At 45.0% G+C, this 20,366-nt stretch overlaps 1 protein-coding gene across 3 annotated transcripts in view; it reads left to right on the top strand.

The window, feature by feature from the left end:
* ZNF423 (zinc finger protein 423) overlaps nucleotides 1-19,614 on the top strand; it is a 209,708-nt gene extending 190,094 nt beyond the window's left edge. For all 3 annotated transcript variants that reach the window (XM_082770090.1, XM_082770091.1, XM_082770089.1), the window contains one exon: nucleotides 18,998-19,614. In XM_082770090.1, coding sequence (XP_082626216.1) covers nucleotides 18,998-19,027 — 30 coding nt within the window. In that variant the 3' untranslated portion in view covers nucleotides 19,028-19,614. The remainder of the gene's footprint in view (nucleotides 1-18,997) is intronic.
* Nucleotides 19,615-20,366: the final 752 nt, after the last annotated feature.

Raw genomic sequence — 20,366 nt, 5'->3', positions numbered from 1 at the left:
TTTTCCTTTAAAGTGGTGTTTGGTCAAGATGCCAGCACAATTAAAATGGGTGTACTGGCTTCCTAGGCCACTGCATTAACCTTTACAATCAGATGGTCAAATAAAGAGAACCTTGGAGAACCTTGTTAAATTATAGTCTTAACAGTGGCTTTTTTTTTTATTTTTTATTTTTTTTGCAATTAACAGTTTTAATTACATAGTGTTTCAATTCTGAAGTGCTGTGCGTTGCAAAATTGCTGCAAATAGCAGCCTTAATCAGATAAATTGTAACTGTAATTTTCCAGTTTTCATGCAGGATTGGCGTGTGTTTAAAATTTCTCTGCTTATAATAATTACACAAGTCGCTTTGAATGGTGTTGGCTGAATGAAAATTCAATACTTAGCTGCAGAGTTTCAGTCCTTATTTCAGGGCTGACTCGAAAAGGTGTTTACTTGATGCCAGGGATTTTATTAATTCAGATACCTGAGCCAAGGAAGACACACAATTTGTGCATAAATCAGTTAGAAACACTCAAGACTCTTGATCCAGTCTGAGTTGCATGATTATCTCTCCAGTTACTGATTTGCAAGCTATCTGTTCCAAATTCCTCAACTGTGCATGATATTTTTGTTAAGTAAGGAAGACTCAGTATTATTTTAGTGAGCCAGTTGTTCAGTTGCTAGTTAGATGTGCATAAACCTTAATAGTGCAACTGTTCTTAGGTGGGAAAATCACCGTCCATCAAATGGTTCTGCTGGATGGATTTGACTGTTCAGTTCTGATCTTGCTTTCCTACTGGTGTAAACAACGACTATTCCTTTTTAGTCAAAATATGAACCTATGCCTTGTTTATTTCTGCATTTTTTTAAATGAAACCACTGAAAATACTTCTGGGGGGGAGGGGAGAAGGGCATTCAAATATTTCATGAAGAAATTAAGAGGTATGCTCACAAAAAAAAAAAAGGAAAAAGAGGGTGGAGAAATTGACATGCAAAGCAGGAAAAGGCAATTTCTAGAGATGTCTTGGGCTAGGAATTAGCCCTGCTGACTTGTAAACATTTCTTTGAACAGTTACCTTGAACATAATGCATGTTAAGAAGGCCATATGTGTGCTGTGTGATGGGAAAAGGTTGCCACTCTGAGCATGCAGCTTAGTGCTTGGGGCAAATCCTGCTTCAGCAGCATAACGCTCTTAAAACTCTCAAGCCCTCTCTTCATTTGTAAACTAGCAGTTGTGTTTTAGTAAGTGTTTATGCTTTGTTTGCGCTGTCTGATGGAGCCATAAAACCACGGCTTAAGGAAGCTGGGAGGAATAGGGCTGGCTTAATAAGCTGTGGAAATTCTGGTGTGAATCTGGAGTGATGAGTCAGTGAGGTTATGCTGATACTGCCAGAGGAAAAGAAAACAGAAGTTATTTAACTGGTTATGTTATCTCACTGGAAATGAGGAAACAAAACACGGCACGGTTAAGTATGAAGCACAGTGGAAATGGTACGTGTGATAACCTAGCGTGCCCTTAGGGCAGGGGAGGAGAGGCAAGCAGCTCCTGGTTCCTCACATCCTGTTTGCAGAGACTGACAACCATGAATATGATGAAAATACCCTGGAAAAAAAAAAAGAAGTAAATTTATACCTAATTCATAATACATCAAGGCTGTGGCATTTCATTCCTCCTGCTGAAGTGTGCTTACTGAAACAAGCAGAGAGGTGGGCTCTGGGGGGTCCCTCGCAGGTAGGGCAGAAGGATCCCTTTGAAACCGAGCTCGCTCTGTGGGACTGGTCAGGAGGTGACTGCCTGCCACCGTGGCACACAGGGGGGTGAACCAGCTCTTTGACAACTGAGATCTGGGGTTTTACTATGTAAAGTGTAGTAGGGAGCTCTGCCCACTCCAGAGATGGGTCAGAAATCATGGTTTGTAATGGGTGCTGAGAATTATGTTTGTGGCATTATTCACGGCTGAGCAATGTATCTGCTTGATCACTTGCATTGAGAATTATATTGAGCAAATTGTGACTGAACAGTTGTTATTATTATTATTATTTTTTTTTTTTTAAAGAAACTTTAGGAGGATTTTTCTTAAGTACTCTTTTGCCACTGCTTTTTCCAGGGAGCCATCACATAACCAATGAAGTATTTGCATTTAAAGGATTAATTCCTGCTGTTTGCTTGTGTACTGTTAATCATACCATTTCCTTCTAAATGATTACAATTGATGAAAACTAAGGCAAGGGATACAATAAACAATGCGCAAATAATCCAGGTACCGAGGGAGCAGGGTACCTGCCAGGTCTTTCCTAGCACAGGTGTTCAGGTGTTTTATTGCCTGCTATGAATAAAGGGCTTTCTCTTCTGCTCAGATTTGGAGATATGTCAAGCTACTGAATTAAGAGAGCTTCACTGGAGGAATTTGCTGTCATTTCAAGTGCCCAGGTTCTTTAACTGTACGTGTATCAAAAGGAGAGTGGCTACTATGGCTCATTGGTTAACACTGTGGTCTGTCTCCTTCCTCATTTTGTTTTATGTGAAAAGCTGGCAATTTTCATATATCTATAAACAGGCATGAGCTGCTGCACAGAAATTGTACTCATTATATTAATAATGATTTACCATGAACGTCCTCCAGGGGCTTGATTTGGTCCACATCAAAGTCCTTGGGATTCTTTCCGCTGATTACAGCAGATCAAGCCCTAAGCAGGTTTTCTTTTTAAAGTCTGCTTTTAATGTCAGCTTGATGTTAGATGAGTCTGCTCTGGAGCTCTGTATCCTGCCCAGGAAAGCAGGGCACCGTAGTGATGCACCGCAGGGCGCTCTGTGTCCTGATGGGGACATTGAGGTGCTGCCTGTAGCCCTGGTGGCTTCCCTGGCAGGACTGCTGGTGGGGCCAGAAGGAGCAACAACTCCAGCCTCTCACACCGACGGTCCTTGGGCCATGCTGCGGTGTCCTCTGTAGCAAGTGGGGAGCAGGAGAGCCCCTGGGCTTGTACATGGCCCATCTGCACCCGGGCATGGCCACAGGGCTCAGTTTACCAACAGTGGTTGGAGCACAGAGGAGAGACTAATGAGGTCTTGGGTCTGGACCCAGCTATTCAAACTCACTTGGTGGTTAATGTCTCTAGCTCCTACTTGAAAAATGGGCTTCACCTACTTGCTGGAGGTATGAGGAAAGCTTACTTAAATAGGAGTAAAATGTTTCTTGCAAACAGCCCAATGAGCCTGCAAGACCCTGAAATATCTGTGCTTCTGGGCTTAAGTGTCCATGAAGTCAGTGAGAGAAATGCAAATCTGTGGTACTCTGATGAAGTTGCAAAAAATATTTTTCCCTGGGGATAGGGGAGGATGGCAGGACAAACAGAACCTAACATGCATCTGTCTCTGAAAGTCACTTACCTAACCCTGCGTGGCTGACTGTGCATGACTTAGATGTTAAGCACAGAAACCTCTTGCTGGAAACAAACCACGAGCTCTGGGTTTCATATGAAGTATCAAAAAAATTATGTGCAGAATTAATTTTCTGTAAGTAAAAATCCATTTTTTCTTTTGAACAGAATTTACATCTCTGCATTTTAAATACATACACATACACACACATCTCTATATAGTGTTTTTCCTCCTTTTAAAATCCTGAAAATGGTCTAGTCAGTTATTTGAGCAGATTTGGCTAGTGTTTCTCAAAAAATGTTGCTATGGTGCTTAGAGTATTGTTAAATTTTAATTATTAGTAGTTACAAAGCTAATAAATTACGGGAATACCACAATCTATTCCAGTCATATTGCTGGGTTTCATTCAGACGCAGTCAGATAATTATAACTAACAATAATTAAAAATTAAAAGTGCTGTAGGCACATACCCATCATGTTGAGTCTGTCTGCCTGAGCGTTCTTTATGGACTGTGAAACCAGAAGTTTTACCTCTGCTCTCGTGTCGCAGCGATGAAGAATTTTGCCTCTCAGGTCCCTGGCTCTCAGTACGTGTGTTTAAAACCAGCGGAGGAGGTCCATATGGCTGCGTACGGATTTGGGGTGAGGAGCAGGCTATCTGATGACCAAAGCTGGAAGTGCCCTTGCAGACTATGTGGGAATGCTTCTGGGGCTGTGCAGGAGCTGTGGCTGAGGTTTCGTCCTGGGCCTGACTCCCAGCGAGGTGAATGCTGTGTGTGAAAGCAGGGGGGGCACTAACACAGTGCCGTGCACTTGGCAGCACCTCCTTTCCCAGCACAAAGGGAGGCGGCAGCTCCTGCCCCTCTGGGTGGGGGTGCCCTGGCACAGCCAGGCTGCTTGACCTCTCCTGCTTTGGGTGAGGATGGTGCAGAAACCCCAAATTGCCCTGTGTTTGCCACGGTGATGAGGTGCAGCATTTTTTTTTTTTTATTTGAAATGAAAATTCTGATCAATATATAGCTGCATTTTTGTCATCTCTGAGGTGTCTTAGTGAGGCACAGAGAGATCTCTCCAGTCTACAAAGACCCACTGGAGACGACGCTTGGAAATATGAGCAGCCTGTCCCATAACAACAAAAAAGCCCTCCTTCATTTCTTACCCCATTAACGCTGTTCTGTGACCAGCCCTGGCAAACAAAGTGTGTGCAACTTGGCATTAACAAGTGCAGAAAACCCCGCGGTGATGCGGAGTTGGGGGGGTGGAAAAAAGGGAGCCAGGTGAAAGGCATCGTTTGAGTCATTAATGCACTTAAGCGCACCCAAGTGTCAACATGTGTGACCAAGTGTAAGGAGGCATGGCGTTCCAATGTGGCAGCGCTGGCGCACAGAAGGGGCTTCCTACAGCAGGGATGGCACTTGGATTCGCTGCTCAGGCTGCCCAGCTAAACCCGCCGGTGCCTGTCATCTATGCCCTAGGGCAAGGGTCCAACCAACTTTTGCGTAGGCACCGTGCCATCCCAACAGATGGGCGGGAGTGTAAGCCGCCAAGAGACAATGTATATGCATCAATTGTGTTTATTGAAAGCACAATTCCTGGCTGGAAATGTCCAAATGTCTGTTTATTCTGAGCTAAGATGCCTTTAGTTAGTGGATACGGAAACACAGCCTAGTTCTGAACCGATTACTCTATGTACACTGCAAAACAATGCAGACGTGTGTAGGGTGCGCTGATTCTGGAGAGCCCCTGTAAGGGTCTGTCCTGGCAGACACCGTCCCTCCCGAGGCTGTGCTGAGTGCTGAGGTGCTGCTTGCCCCAAGTACTGGAGACTAAATTCTGTGGGCACTGCATGTAGCTGTGCCAGTCACTGGTGTGGGGTAACGATGTGCGAGGACCCCGCCTCTTGCACTGGCAGGTTTCCCTCCGAGCACAGCTACCCAACCTCCCCATCGCACCCAGCGGTGGAAACCACTTCCACTTGTGGGCGACACGTTAATCCTGACCGGTTCACACATCCTTGGTGAAGGTTTGGTTTTTCCATGTGGCAGAAAGAGAAAAAACACACAATATGTGAAATACAAAGGGGAAACCTTTATAACATGATTAACTGCCAAAACACAGAAATTCATGGAGGAATCCAGAGAGGAGTTAGTAGGTGCATGTTAAAGGATGCTTCTTTCCTGTGTTTGTCGGCTTTACTCAGTTAAGACTTGTCTTGACAGCACAGCTTTCAAAAACACTGACTGCTCTCAATATACAATTTGGTATTAATAAAGATTCTTGACTTCTCTGTATAAATAAATAAAGCAGCAATGTTTTACCTCAGAAACACTAACGCAGTCCCGTCCTATTGGAAACGGGATGCATGGGCTATGTAAGACATCCATCCTTAGCCGAAAGGAGGAAGCACAGGAGAAGAAATGAGAAATAGATTTTCTTTCGGAAAGACCAGATTGCACTCTCTGGTCTGGCAATAACAATTACTAATGACATTTAGAGAGAAATTAAGGATGAGAAATGCAAGTTGGCATTTCAGCAGTGCCAGTCAGTAACATTGCATCAGAGCTCACAGGAGAGATGAGAAAAAGTTTAGGGATGGAAAATTAATTTTGTTATGTCAACAATTAGCAAATACCTTTTCTTCACTCCTTACCACACTATCACAAATAACCACTGTGATAGTATTTAGCAGCTTCTCAGGTGAATGAAATAGCACTTTGGAAGCCTTATTTCTGGAGTCAAACGCACAAGATGTGTTTTGCTCCATTTTGCTGAACAATGAATGATAGAAAACCATTCAAACTGACCAGGGAGGGAGTAAATGAGCTCTTGGATGTGTGGTTGCAAGAATGCTCCGTGTGGTTTCTCTCTCTAGATCTGCTTTTTTTGTTTGTTTGTTTTTCTATTCTTTGTTGTTGCTTTGTGTTGTTGTGTGTGTGTGGTGGTTTTTTTTTCTTTTTTTATTATTATTATTATTATTATTTTTTTTTTTTTTTTTTTACAACTGTCAATGAATTAACCATACCAGCACTCTTTCTGAGGTTGTTTTTACAAATTTGGAAAGGCTGCAGTTGAACAATGTACCCAGATCCATGCAGGAAAATATTGGAGGAGCCACACTGAGAGCTCAGGAAACCTCAGACCTTCTATTCAGCAGTCCTTCGTGTGTTCATAAGGGGAAATTCTTATCCCCATAGGAAGGTGGCAGAAAGCCTTGTTTCCTTCTGCTCTGCCTGGAGCCAAGAGCAAAGGGGCCGCAAGCTGCGGGGCTGCGAGCATGCCCATCAGCACAGCTGGCTGCGCGGCCGCGGCGTCCTTGGGGACGGCAGGACCAGGTACCATTGCTCAGCCCTCCCGCCATCAGGCTCAGCAGCACATGCCTTTCCAGGCTGGGCAGGGTCCTTATAACAGAAATAATATTTCTGCAGTGTATAGGCAAAGAAAAGAATTCCCTGCACATGCACACAAAAGTCTTGTCACAATGTGTCTTTGTATTCACTGATGGGGAGAGATCTCTAACGCAAGCACTTTGATTTTCTTGTGCTGTAGTAGCTGCTGGGGAGCGTAGTTTGGGTTCTGAGCTGGGATTAGCTCTGTTTCCTCCTGTGAGTGTCGCTATCGTCCAAAGGAACTGACTTCAGTTTTCAAAGGAGCAGGGATGCTGCATTGGAAAGGGCAGAGCACAAGCGTTATTTAAGGAAAACCGCGGAGCTCGATCAGCCTCTGTCTTAAGCAGCTCAGCCAAGGTGGTGTACAGCATGCTCTTAAAAGTTCGGTTTCTTCATTTGCTTGCTGCTAGAGCAAAATGGGGATGCTTGTCCAGACATAACAGTATATGCCTGAGTGTTTTCACAAGAAATGTCTAGATCATTAAATATAATAGGTCTCAGCTGCAGTTTTGATCACTGAAGCATGCACACAATTCATCACAGCAAATTAGGTATGTCTTTGTAACTTATCTTTCTGCAATTTGCTGGCACTTTCAGAGAGCTGAAACTTATATTGTATGTGCTGCAGAAGCCATTTCAGTTAAAATATTCTGTGTTTTTTGTCGGAGAACAAGGATTCTCTAATAACAAAAACATGGAGCAGTCTATGATTCTGCTCCTGCATCTTGCAGAACCAGCAGTAGTACCAGCAGAGATCCCTAGCCACATTCATTATTTATATATTTTAGTGAATTTCTTGTCTGCAGTAAAAGAGATGTAAGCTTCAACATCAGGCTGTTTGTGCCAAATTCTATCCTGCAGCCCATTCAAGAAAGCCGAGGCAGCCGTGGTTCTCAATTGTTACACACACCATTTATCTGATTGGAATTTTGTCCTCTCTGGCTTGCTGAAATGTTGCTTGTTCTTTAAAAGCTTAGTTTGACCTTTGGAAAGAAAAGGTATTTACTATTTTATTTATTTATTTATTGTGGAGAAAGCCAAAACCAAAGCCTACTTAAATGGAAATTGGCATTCAAAAGCAGCACAGTTACTGAAAAGCATTTACTTTATTACTAGAAGAGGACAGACGCTAGTAGACTTGAAAATTACCTTTCAGTGGATTCATCAGTTTCAGTCACTAGTTAGTCTGTGAACAGATGGATATATTTGTAACAGTTAACACAAATTTATAGCCTGGATTTTTGCATTTGCCTCAAGAACACTGCTGTCTTACCTGCTGACTCGGTTTGGATAAGTATTTTATTTATTTTGCTTTATCTTCCTCAAAGAGGAGATGGTTGTTTTTCTAATTGCAGAGGTTTCTTGCATCATAGGAAGGCAGTCAGTTTGCAGAGATGTGAATGATGTATGGCTACAGTGTAAGGAAACGTTGTAAAAGAATCCCCCAGTACGGCTGCCGCAGAAAAAATAAACATCTCAGCCCAAACCTAGATAAGCCCCAATGGACTGCGAAAATCATTTTCAATAACCAGGTATTTTTAACTCTGTGTATGAAGGCAGTAATCAGTTGCCTGTATTTGCATCTAGGGTCTGCCACAGTCTAATTGTCTCCTTTTTTCCCCAGAAATTTAAGGCTACTGGTTAACAGAGCAATGCATTAAACATTCTGTCTCCAAAATAGGAAGAAATACTGCCCTAGCCTCTACCATGTGGCATCTTTAGGTTTCAGGGATTTCGTTTAAATCTGAAATTTATGTCCAGGAGAAATAAATTATTAGATTGTAAAAGCAGCTGGGGAGGGAGTAAACATAGTCTCTCTTGTCCTCTATATCATTTCCCCAGGAAGATAATAAATGTATGGCAAGCGTCTTGTGTTTCCTCGGCCGTACAGACGTTGTGTGTGCATTGTGTTTTAGATGTGAAGCCTAAATTTCAGACAGGAAATCCTGGATTGATGCCGTATGGCTGTTTCCTACCCCTGCGGTGCCGGTGGAGCCTCTGCCGCTACCGCCATTAGAAGGAATCTGCAAAACAGCTCCACCAAGAAACTTAAAAGGCCTCGGGTGTACCTCTGACCAGCTGAGTAAGGGATCGGGGTTTAACCCGTGGGTTTGTCTCCCGGGTCAGTGCGAGGCAGCAGGAGCAGTGCTGTCCCCATCGCTGCCGCATGGAGCTGAGGACAGGGTCGTGCCTCACGGCCAGCTTTCCTGCTGCTGCCGTAAGGAGCACGGGAGCGCCGCTGGCTGGTTCCTCGCCTGCTCCCCCTGCCCCGCGAGGTCGGACACGGCCACGTGCGGTGAGTGGCCGGGAAACAATGGGGCTGGGCGAGAACAAAGGAGGAACGGGCAGGCTGGGAGCTGGGAGCTTGCCTGCACGCAGCTGGGCCTGCCTGTAGGACTGTGGCTGCCAGCACCTCCGTGCCTCCTCGGGAAGGCCGTGGGTGCTCAGCCCAGGCTCGGCTGGGAGCTTGGCTCTGTGCTCAGCAGCGTGCTCGTCCTGACGTTGCCTTCAGAGCACTACGGTCAGTCGTACCCTCATGCCTGTGTAGCTAACGCTCTGTTTTAACATCATATTTTGAGGGTAGTTTTGTATCACACCTCGACCTAAGGAAGGAATATCATTTAGAAAGCCGTTTGTTCCCAGATTGAGCCTGTGCTGTGCTTTCTGCCTATGTTAAACACAAATGGCACGGCTTGTGCACAAGTGGCTTGTGCACAGGGTGAGCACACATGTGCAGCGACCCGACTCGCACAGTAAATGCTAACGGACTGAATGCTAACGCCTTGTCCTTTCTTCACATATTTCATGTTGATGGAATAACTCACAGTATACTAAGCTGCCTGTACACAATGAGGTGATGGGGCTTTGCTGGAAAAATCTAGCTGATACGGATAAGGCTGCACCTGCCGTGGGTTCAGCGTGGAGATGCCTCATGGCTGTGTGCAAGGTCAGCCTGGGTTCAGCAAGGCTTCGTCACCCTGGCTCTGCACGAGCCCAGATTTGGCAGCAGCAGTCCTGAGCTTATCCACTTGGCCGTGCTTGAGCTAATTCTCAGCAGAACGTCTTCTGTGTCCTCCGTGCCATGTCCTGGGCAGGTGGCACAGACACCCCGAGGTCACCCCCGCAGCGCCTGGCTGCTCCGGCTCTGCACGGCGCAGGAGCAGCCCACGCGCTGCCCACGCAGAGCCAGTGAGCTTGTGCCCAACCACTGAGCCCCCTCTGTTTCCCCTCATGATGTCTGTGAGGAGATGGCTCGCGTTGGTGATATTTTGGCCCTGCTTTTCCCTCTGGGAACCAGTCGTCCTGGGCTTTTCATACTACCTACCTCCGGGGTGAGTTCCTGTGGGCAGCGGGCTGGTCACAGTCTGTCCTGCACACTGCTGCTCTGCCAGTGGCGTGCACGCTAATGGGGCGGCAGGTAAAGCGCTTCTGTAAACCATGGCCTTGCTGCTTTATAGCTGAGATTGCACTGGAGGATTTTATACCCCTTTGGAAATAAGAAATGGGCAGTAACAGCCTTTATGCCCAAGGCGGCAGGTCACTGACCGCTTGTGTTACCAGGCGGAGCAGGATGCGAGTGTCCCATGATGGGGATATTTATCTGCCTTTAAGAAACACGTATCCATAACACAAGGCAAGACAATCTGTCACATCAGTATCCCATCAGAGGGAATTTTACTTCAGTTGCTTTTTAAAAGAAATCCCAGATGAGAGCTGTGATAGCCTGTAACCCAGGTGCCGAAAGGTGCAGCCCATCTGAGTGAACCCGCTCTGTCTGCTCCGGCTTGTTTGGTCCCGGAACTTTGTCCTCAGTGGAGGACATTGCCCGAGTGAGGACTGCAAGATGTGCTCCTCTTCATCTTTGCATTAACACTTACAGTCCAGGCTGAGACTGTTTTAAACCCAGTCCTTAACACCAGGAGCACCTAACTGTTCCAGGAAAAAAAGCGACAAAAAATCAAATGCTATTCAGTGACCCTTGGCATGCTGAGGAACAGCAGGGCAAGGTAAGGAGCCAGTTTTAGGTTCAACTTTGAATCTCCTGGCTTTTGTTGGTTTATATTCCCATGGAAACAGCCCTTCGATGAAGCTTTTGTCTATGCATTTTGACTGGTGAGTGCTAAAGGTACTACGTAAAGCATTTTCCTTTAGCTTTAAATAGTTTTTGAGAAAAGAACGTGAGAGGATGCTCTCCTGGTCCTACAACAGAGAACAAATCAGGAAATTAGTGCTTATAGTAGAGCTGTGAAGGGTCCCATAATGATGATGCCAGCCCTCAAAGAAATGAAGAATTAACTGGCTTCTGCAGCCTGATTTACCTTAGGCCAAGGAGGGATTAACAAGATATGCTCCAGATATGCGATTTGTTTGGAGCCTATTTGAGAGGAATAACTAGGAAGGACTCCTGGAAAATGGTTTTGCCTTGCAAATGGTTTTGAAATGCATCGCTTCCCTGCTTGGGACCCAGAAGTGGATAAAACCTGGGTGGCACTGGACGTGCAGTGGAGCTGGTGGTGTGGCACAGGAGGGGGCTGTGCATGCATGCAGCAGTGGTTTCGAGCAGGTCTGGCCTGGCTCAAAGGTCTGAACGGACTGGAAGCACGGTGTTGGTGTTTGTCAGGGAGCTTTGGAGGTTACTTTGGGCCCAGGCAGAGGGTTTGGGGACTGCTGCCCCCTGTGTGGGCAGCCGTGGCCCAGAGAGATGGGGACTGCCCATACCGAGGCACCCCAGGCAGTCACGGGGCTGCATGCGGGCATCCTGCTCACAGCCCTGCTCGGGGCCTGCAGGAGCACCGGGGTTCGCCCAGGCAGACCCCAGGAGGCTGGGGGAGGAGCGTAGGAGCTCCAAAAATACTGTTTTGTGTGCTTCTGATAGTGGTAATTAAATTTGTCCCCCTCTCTTCACGTTAAGAAGCGCAAGGTTCTTCCCTCTGCTTATTTTGATCTTGTGCGTGGCGCGCTGTAGGCTAGAGCCGCATGGATGCGGGCACATTTGCATTTCTGAGTAAAATTCTCAGGAGCACGCGGTCCCCCAGGACAGGTATTATTAGCTCCCTTGTTTCATTGGGTGCCTCAGTGAATCCGGGTGTGTTTACGGTGAGCTTCTCTAACAGAAGACTCTGGTTATTTCTTAATAATATATTCTCCTGTGGTTTTTATTTCCAAAGTGCCGTGGTAAGGAAATTTTCCCAAAGGCTTCGGTTTTCTTTTGTGCTTCAGCATTTTATCCCATGTTTTCGGAAGGAGCATATAGTCTTTTCAGTAAGATATTTAATCAAATATGAGAGGCTATGCCGGGCTTAAACTAGCATTTGGAGTTCTCTTGTAATGGGATCGCCTTGTTTTGTTCTGAGTTTTTAGAGAGCACAAAGAGATGGCAGGCCTAGAAGACTGATGGTACAGAGTTATTAGTCTCACATGGAAAGGGAAAGCACCTTAGGTGAGTTGTCAAAGTCTGATTAGGACTGAGCAACCTGAATTAGAAGAGAAATTAAATTCATAAATCATCTAAAAAATCCTTAGCTAGCGCAAGAAAGGGCTGGCACTGGGAAAAATAGCTATAAGGAAGGTATTTCTATTAAAGGTAATTTTTCACACCCAGAATAATACAAATGCCTATCAAAATTCAAGAATATGTTAAAATTAACAAAAGCGGTGTTAAGTATAGAGATAAAATCGAGGAAGTGTATTGCTCAGGCTGTCCAACGCAGCAGCAGAGCCCGCAGACCCCGTGTAGGCAGAACAAAGGCAGGCGGTGGGGGGGTGCCTGTGCGTGTTTGTCTGGTTTTTAAGGAACAATGCCCGGGCACTTGCATTTCAATATAGAAAAACGCAAGCAATAGAAAAAGATTTATAAAAAAGCCAACAGTGTTCAGTCAGTCATGTGCGGATCAGCTTTTTTCCCCTGTAAATATTTTACGAGTTCAGAACCTATTGACTCCAGACAAAATGCCCGCTCGGGGTGGCTGGTGCCGCGTGTGGAGCCAGGTGGGTTTTGGGGGGGCTTTGCCCGTGGCGTGGGCTGCCCAGCACGCCCTGTGGGCAGCAGCATGGGCCATGGCAGGGCCACGGGCCGGCTTCCCACTGGCAGGAGTGAGTGCTCCTGTGTCCTGGTGAGAGATTGAGCAGTGTGTTTGGCCCCAAGTAACCAAGTCTGTGCATCGGAGTAACTGCGGTGCAAATATTCCCATCGGAAACAGCCAGCTTAGCTTTCACCTGACACCAAACCTCCAGATGCGTCATCTTAGACACTTGAAGTGATTTTTTTTTTTTTTTTTTTTTTTTGTTCAATGCATTGTAAAGGACAGCTTCCTAACTGCATTTGTTGAAGTGCCATCTCAAAGTGTGCTAGTGCTGGGGCTGACTGACGTATGGCAAGTTATCAGATGCTCAGAGATGTGAAGGAGGCAGTAACACAGGCAGACTTCTCCTTTCACAAAGGATGTGCCACCTTTCGTTTGCCTCTACCTCGATTTCAAGGGATTCTTCAGATAAAGAAGGGACATGTGAACCTGTCTTGCCTGACAATTTTTTTTTTATTGAGTGCCACGATAACTTGGAGTTCACTTGTTACAAGCATTTTATGTGGTGGGTGAAGTATCAGGGGAAAGGGAAGAAGCGATGCTGTATTTCCTGGAAAAGGGGGTTCTAAACATATAAATGTCACAGGGTAGGAGTTACCTGAAACAACTGGAAGGGGAATTAACACCTGGTTTTATGGGAAACATTGGTTACCACTATCAGTTTTAATGAAGTGTATTAACTAAATTGTGTTCTGAGTATTCATTCAGCCCCGTTTATGGCACACTCTTGAGTACATTTACTGTTTGTCAGAAGTGCAAACTAGTGAACATATGAGGCTTTAAGACAGGCCATCTGTTAGTCTTAGACCCTTGGATAATTGTCAAACAGTTCTAAAAATAAGCGCATACAAACTGCAAGGGGGTGCAAAGGTGATTTTTCTTTAGTCTAATAGCAAAGGGAAAGTAACAACCAAAAATTGAAAATAAAAATAAATAGGCTCATCCTGTAAACCAAGCTTGCTCTTCTTTTCTCCCCTTCTTTCTTTTTTTCCCCTTCTCCTCCTGAGTGTGCTTTTTTTTTTTTCCCACTTAGGGTTTTTTTTTTTTTTTTTCCTCTTGCTCTTCTGGGTCATGGCATCCCCTGAATGCCTCTCCAGTTTAGGATTAGAGCAGCACCAATTTAAGGCTCACAGCTTTCCATAGAGAGCATAATCTCCAGTGGCTAAAGCAGGGGTCGTCTTGTGTCCTCTGCCTGAAGTAATCTCTTTATAAAGTCAAGGCGTAAAGATTTTGATCTCTGTGGATTGCTGTTAGAGGGAGATACTACCTGCACACGTGTGTGCGCTTATGTACATACAGCAAGGAATAATGCCTGAGAAATTCTTGGGCCAGTTTGAATTCAAATGATACAAAGCATTTGAAAAAAAAAGAATGCTGCAGATGGTATTTCATAAATATTTAGACACTGCAACTTCTGTTTGTAGCAGTTTGGAGTTTTTGTTTGGTCTTTTTTATACATATATGTTAGAATGTGAGACTTGAACCTTGGTCTCAAGCCAGCAGCTGAATGTGAGGTTTAGGTTTTGACTAGAAACCGCACGTATTGATGTTAAATGGAGGGATTGTCCCCCCCCAGCCCTGCTCCATGAGGGACAGAGGAGGGGGCACAGCACAGTCGCTGCCAGCCAGGAGCCCCCAGTGCCTGGTGCGGCCTCTGGGGAGGGAACCTGCCCCGGGCATGGGGAGCAGCTGGGAGAGGGGCTGCTGGGGCTCTCGCCTGGATCTGGAGGACCCTGCACTCTGGGGAAATCCAGCAATTAGCAGGAATTACCTTCAGTGTTGTGTGACCACACAGCTATGCTCATGCGGCACCGCTGCAGCCGGTGCTTCCAGTCCGGGTGGCTTCGTGGTGCCACAGCAGCTGGCAGCGGTCACCAGTTGGTGGTGGCTGTTTGTCACGTGAACCTGCTATCTCCGTAATTCCTACCAAAAAGATCTGAGGAACCGTTTCTGATCATTTTAATGGGATTTGGAATGAGGGAGAGGCTTTATAACCTTTATCTGAGTCCCAACCTCTATGTAAAACCGTAGAAAGCTGAGGAATTTTGTTGGAGGGTGGTGGGCATTGCCAGCCTTGTGCCGTTTCTTACCCCTTCATAATGTAACAGTCTTGTAGGTGTGTGCGCTCACACATAGGCAGTACCCCTCCGAAATGGCTGGTATGAAACACCTAAATACGTAACAGATGCACAGTGGCACTATAGAGTGGATGTATTATGGCCTCAAACCATTATCACACCCCTCGCAGTTGCGTTTTATTTTTTTCACCTGCTCCTGTGTAGTACACCTGTGACTTGTTGGCAGGGAATTTTGTTTCAGCGTGGGAGACTCCCAGCGTGACTGCCTGGCTTGGTTGGAGCTTTGCTCCGTCACATGCTGCTTTTCTGTGTTTTTTTCTCTCTATCTTTATATAGCTCGTAAGACTTCCTTTAACTGCTGTAAGGGATCATCTCTCAAGCCTGATGCTGTTCTTGACATAGTGATCTGAAAATGGAGAATGTCATGCTAGTGTTTTCGTAATAATGCATGCAGAAAGAGAGAAATATTCATTGTAGCTGTCCTGCGCAAACGGCTTGATCCCCATCCAAAGGGCAGGCAGGGGGTGTCCCCAGGGAAGACGTGGAGGGTGATCAGTATGTACAAGGACAGTAATCAACCATTCCTTGAAATCTTTTTATTTCCTGCGAAACCCGTCACCCAGTTCCTTGGTCACAGATACTTCGGCAAATAGTTCATCTGGGGATTGTACAGCGAGTAGAAAATTCCACTTAAACACTGAGACAGCCCTGGGGCTCAGGGTGGCTGCATCTTCCCAATGATGTGGCGAGCAGAATTGCTATCCATTTTGCATCATTATTAAGAAAAGGGGGGGGAAAAAAATCCCAACCTAGCCCTATAAATAAGCTGTGACTTACTTGATCTTGACAGGTGACTCAGTGCTGCTGTAGAGTTTTCCAGCTGCAATAATGTCTCAGAATGATGTATTCTGTGGGGTATCAGCTGTGAGCCATGCATAAACCTGGGGACCTAACAGGAGCTGGAAAGAGCCATTTTTAATGCTCAGCTTCCAAATTATGTCCTGCCTCCTGCCAGCCCCCAAGTGCGTACACGTGTGGCTGTGCTTGTGTGCAGGTAGGCACATGCAAATACATGTGAAAGCATGCCTGGAGAGCCCTCCTTATTGTGCCTGCTGTATTTTCCTTTGGAAATCACCATTAAGATTATTATTATTTTCTTTAAACATAAACTCTAGAGCCGAAAAATTACATCAGAGCTGCTTCCTGCTAGCCTGCCCTCTTGTTGAAAAGGGGTATGAAGTTTGCTGATCAGAAATCTTGGGTGGAGGCATTCCCGTAGCATTGCATGCTTCAAAACTCCCCGTCCCTCCTGGCCTTCGTGGCTTTTGCCCACGCAGGAACTTGGTGTCTGGTGCTCAGCAGCCCGTGGGTGGGCAGGATGTGTGCTTCGTGTGGGTATGGCTTGGGCAGGATCTGCCTCTCTGACAGGCAGAGGAGGGGTTCGGTGCACACGGGCTCTTGTGTCTGTAGGCACCACAGATACGTGTGAGATCCTTTGTAAGATGTGGCTCTATTTATTAACTGCCTGGTCCTTTCATTAGTTGCCATATTGATTGCCAGGAGTGCTTGCAAAGGGAATAAATGGTGTGTTCCCAAGATATTAAGAGGAAATAAAGATCTACATATGAAGTGTGCGGGTATACATCCACACTTGGGTCTATCGCATGTTTAGCTCCTCAGCTCCTGTCTCGTTCAGCTCTGAATGGCTGCAGGATTTGTTTGTCTTCATGTAAACTGTGTTCACAAAAACAGTACATTCATTGTATTAGGAGTGTTCAGAACATATTATTAACCTACGTTTGAGGAGGGAGGGCTCACAATGAAAGCTTCATTATCAGATTTAGAGCCACATACCATTCCTTTATTGACCTGCCTGGTGTAATCAATGCAGCAGCCACACAAGTTTGAAATCATGTTCCCTGACTGTAGACTGCGCGTCATGCATCTAGTGCTGATTGTGCATTATCTTTTAAATGACACTGCCTAAATAAGTATGGATTTGTCTGCCATGAACAGCCCTTCTTTCAATTGGAAGACGGCAAACCTTTCGCTCCTTTTATTGATATTCAGGATGACCTAAAAATAGAATTGTAATGAAGTGCACTAGAAATGCCCGTTGTTAAAATGCTGAGGACTGTGAGCACAGAGTGCTCTGTGTGTTCTTTAACATTTGAATGTTTTCCTGGTTAGGTTTAGTGGACAAGCTTCCTGTCAGTGCTGCCACTTAGTCTGTAGGGTTCCATTCATTCATCCTTCTCTATAACTCTGTTACTTGATTAGAGAATAACATCCAGCACTGCAAAGGTCATTCCTCTTTAAGGCCAGGAAAATTTCCATGTATAGCATGAAAAGTAAAAATGTAAAATGAAAAGCCATCAGGTTTTATGTTTGGTGTTGTTAAATGGTCTAACAGGAAAGCTGTTTCAACTATGGCTTCACTTGACATGATTTTAATGTAATGCTTTATCCCCTGATAAGCTTTTCAGATCTTTGGATAGTGCTTCTGTTGTTTGATTCAGAAATACTTAGCATCGCTGGCTGGGGCTGTGCTGTCAGGGCTGCTATTAGGCTAAACAAGATGCAGTTATTTTGCTATTTCATCTGCTGATTGTCATTTAGTTTCACAAGGGATCCTTCTGGGTGTGCTCCAGCTATCCTACTTCTGTCTTCCCTCTAACCTTTTGTCACGTTAAAGCCTGACCACTACCGTGCAGTTTCCTTGCCACCCGTCTGTACAATATCGCAGATAACTTTTGACATGATTTAGGAAGTCAGCAGCACTTCTGACACCTGGTGGTCAGCTCTTGGGAGTGCACAGTCCAGAAATCCTGGCTGCAAACGGGGTCATCGCTGCCTGAGCATCGCAGGCCGCCCGCTAGCTCTTTGCACAGACGGTTTTCATCAGGGAGATGTCATCTCTGGATAAAGTGGAGGATCACTTTTTTTTTCCCTGAATTGAGATGTAGCTGTGGATAACGTAGAAGAACCAGATGATTTATTAAAGGTTAAAATAGCTTTATTTTAAAGCACTGTCATTGTAAATAAATAATCAGATTCAAAATTAATTTAATGCTTAAAAACATATTCCTCAAGCTGACGGACTTGCTCAGCTCTGTTATTAGGTGGATGGAGACCAGTGAAATTGCACAGATTTGAAATAACGTGCGTGGATTTTTATAACTGGGATTGCCCAACAAAAGCTCACCGTGAAGCGCCTCACTGTTTGCTCCAATAGTTAGAAATTATACAAATAAAGCTGTGCTTATATGTAGGACTGGGGTTTCGGTCAGCACACAAAATGTAGGTGATTGCTGCTGCTCTGAAAATGTGCTTCCGAGATTGGCTTCGCTATTCATTGGCTCCTGCACAAAATGGCAGGACAGGTCAGCATCCTCTGATGCAAGACACCGTGATGACATGAGGCTGTTACAAATCTACCAGAAAGGGAACAAAAAGACTAAACTGCTGAAAGAAGTGTGTAGAGCAAAGCCAATTCTTTAAAGAGATTTAACTTCTGGGTTACATGTCCAGTCTTTTTTCTGCTGGGGATTAATATCCCCCTTGCCTGAACTGGTGGTTCAGCTGTTATTGCCGAAGTATTTCTTGGACTGAGAAGTATGCGTCACAATCTGGTGTGTCTCTCTGCCAGTGCTTGCACCCGTTACTAGCGAGAATAAAAGAGTAAAATATGGCAAGGGTTCCCACAGCGATTCAGATTTTTTTTTTTTAATTGTTACAGTTAAGGGAATCCCTAAAGGCAGATTTTGCCCATGAAGTGTTACCACTTTCTTTATATGTATTGAAAGAGGGAAGGAAGAAAAAAATAAAAAAGAAACCCTCACGGCTGTACTTGGCTTGTAGAATTTTTTTTTTCTAAGTTCATGCCAGCATTAACAGATCTATCAGAACAAAGCAAATGTGTCATATTGGCAGCTGTTACTTATGAGTACTTTTTCTTTATTGCATTTTGTTTTGTAATAATTGAGAAGCTTTTATGTCGAGCTCTGCATAAATGGTACTGAGTAGGAGGGTATGGGCATGCTTTCTATTATTCTGCCCCTTATGCATGTCTCCTTTTTTCGTCTTTCCAGAACCACACATTGAGCCAGCACGCACAGTGAGCCACTGGCACTACAGGACACCTCTCTGCAGAAGACTTGACGGTGGCACAGTGGGGAGGACCATTTGAACATTACATCCAATCAAAGTGTCATTTGCAACCCAGATGTAAAACTCTAATGATTTGGCCATGAGGCGCTGCTATTATAAGCAGCTGGAAATGAATATTAATGGAGAGATTAAAAGTATTCCATGCTCAGTATTTTTTATTGTCCTGCTTCAGCTAGTGTACTTTAGAGCTTCTGCTTCTGACTGAATTTATAGTGTTAGATAAATCTGCTTTGATGCTGTTGCCCTTTGTTGCTTCTTGTATTATATTGATAGTTAAAAATTAGATGTGATTTTTTTTAAACTGCTTTTTAATTGCAATTTTAGGTAACTGTGCATTGTGATGTGATTGCTTGGCTATTGTCTGAATATTTCTTTTTAATTTTTTAATTAAAGACTAATGCTTTGATTGGATTTGCCAGTTCACCGGACAGTGATTAAAACTATGTAATGGATATAATCGGTTTCAGTGCAACTGGATGGTCTGCTTTATAAATGTGACTTAATCTGATTGCAATAACTAGTACAGTCAATAAAGGGAATACATGAGCTTAGTGTCAGAGTTTCTGTCAGTCCGTGCTGTATCACCGCTGCTGGCTCACATGTGCACATCATGCCAAACGATGGCTCACCTCACGGCAGAGCTGCACCCCGTGAGGAAGGAAGAATGGGAGAAAAGCAAAAGCCCTGTTGTTGCGCCTGGCGTTGTTCTCTCCTGGATGCGCCTCCCCTGTCGGACTGAGGTGAGGTAAGAACACCCACTGCAACCCTGGGCACGAGGAGGTACCAGCTTAGGGGTACTCGTAACCTTTACCCAGGTCAGCAAGAATGGGTGTCTTGGTCATAGGTGCCTTGAGCCTGTCTCTGTGCTTGCTGTGGTTTCAATACCAAAAAATTGGCTTTCGGGATTGTATACAAATGTGCAAATGCTGGATTGGGCCTGTAGGGCCTGCATGGGGACTGCGTATTTCAGTCACATGGACTTCTAGGCCCACAGGTATTGTATCTCTGTGTAACTGCCATACTTCTGACACTTGAAATTGCCGTTAGACAGCCTAATAGAGCTCATTAGCAGGCTTTTTTCCTTTATTTTAACATACCATATGGTAATGAGGCAAGTTATATCTCCAGTCAGAGAAATGGTCCTTTTAGGGACTTTGAAAAGTTAGTGAGACGCAGTTCTCGTGGTACCTCCTACTTGAATGAACCATAACCATCCTGAAGTTGTGATGGCTGAAATGAATGTGGTTACCCCTTCCCACGGCGTACAAGGCTTGGCAAGACTGCAGCATA

The sequence above is a fragment of the Aythya marila genome (genome assembly GCF_965140915.1).
Source record: "Aythya marila genome assembly, chromosome: 12".
In the NCBI taxonomy this organism is placed as follows: domain Eukaryota; kingdom Metazoa; phylum Chordata; class Aves; order Anseriformes; family Anatidae; genus Aythya; species Aythya marila.
Note: the sequence above shows the minus strand (reverse complement) of the source record. Positions and strands in the feature narration are given on the sequence as shown.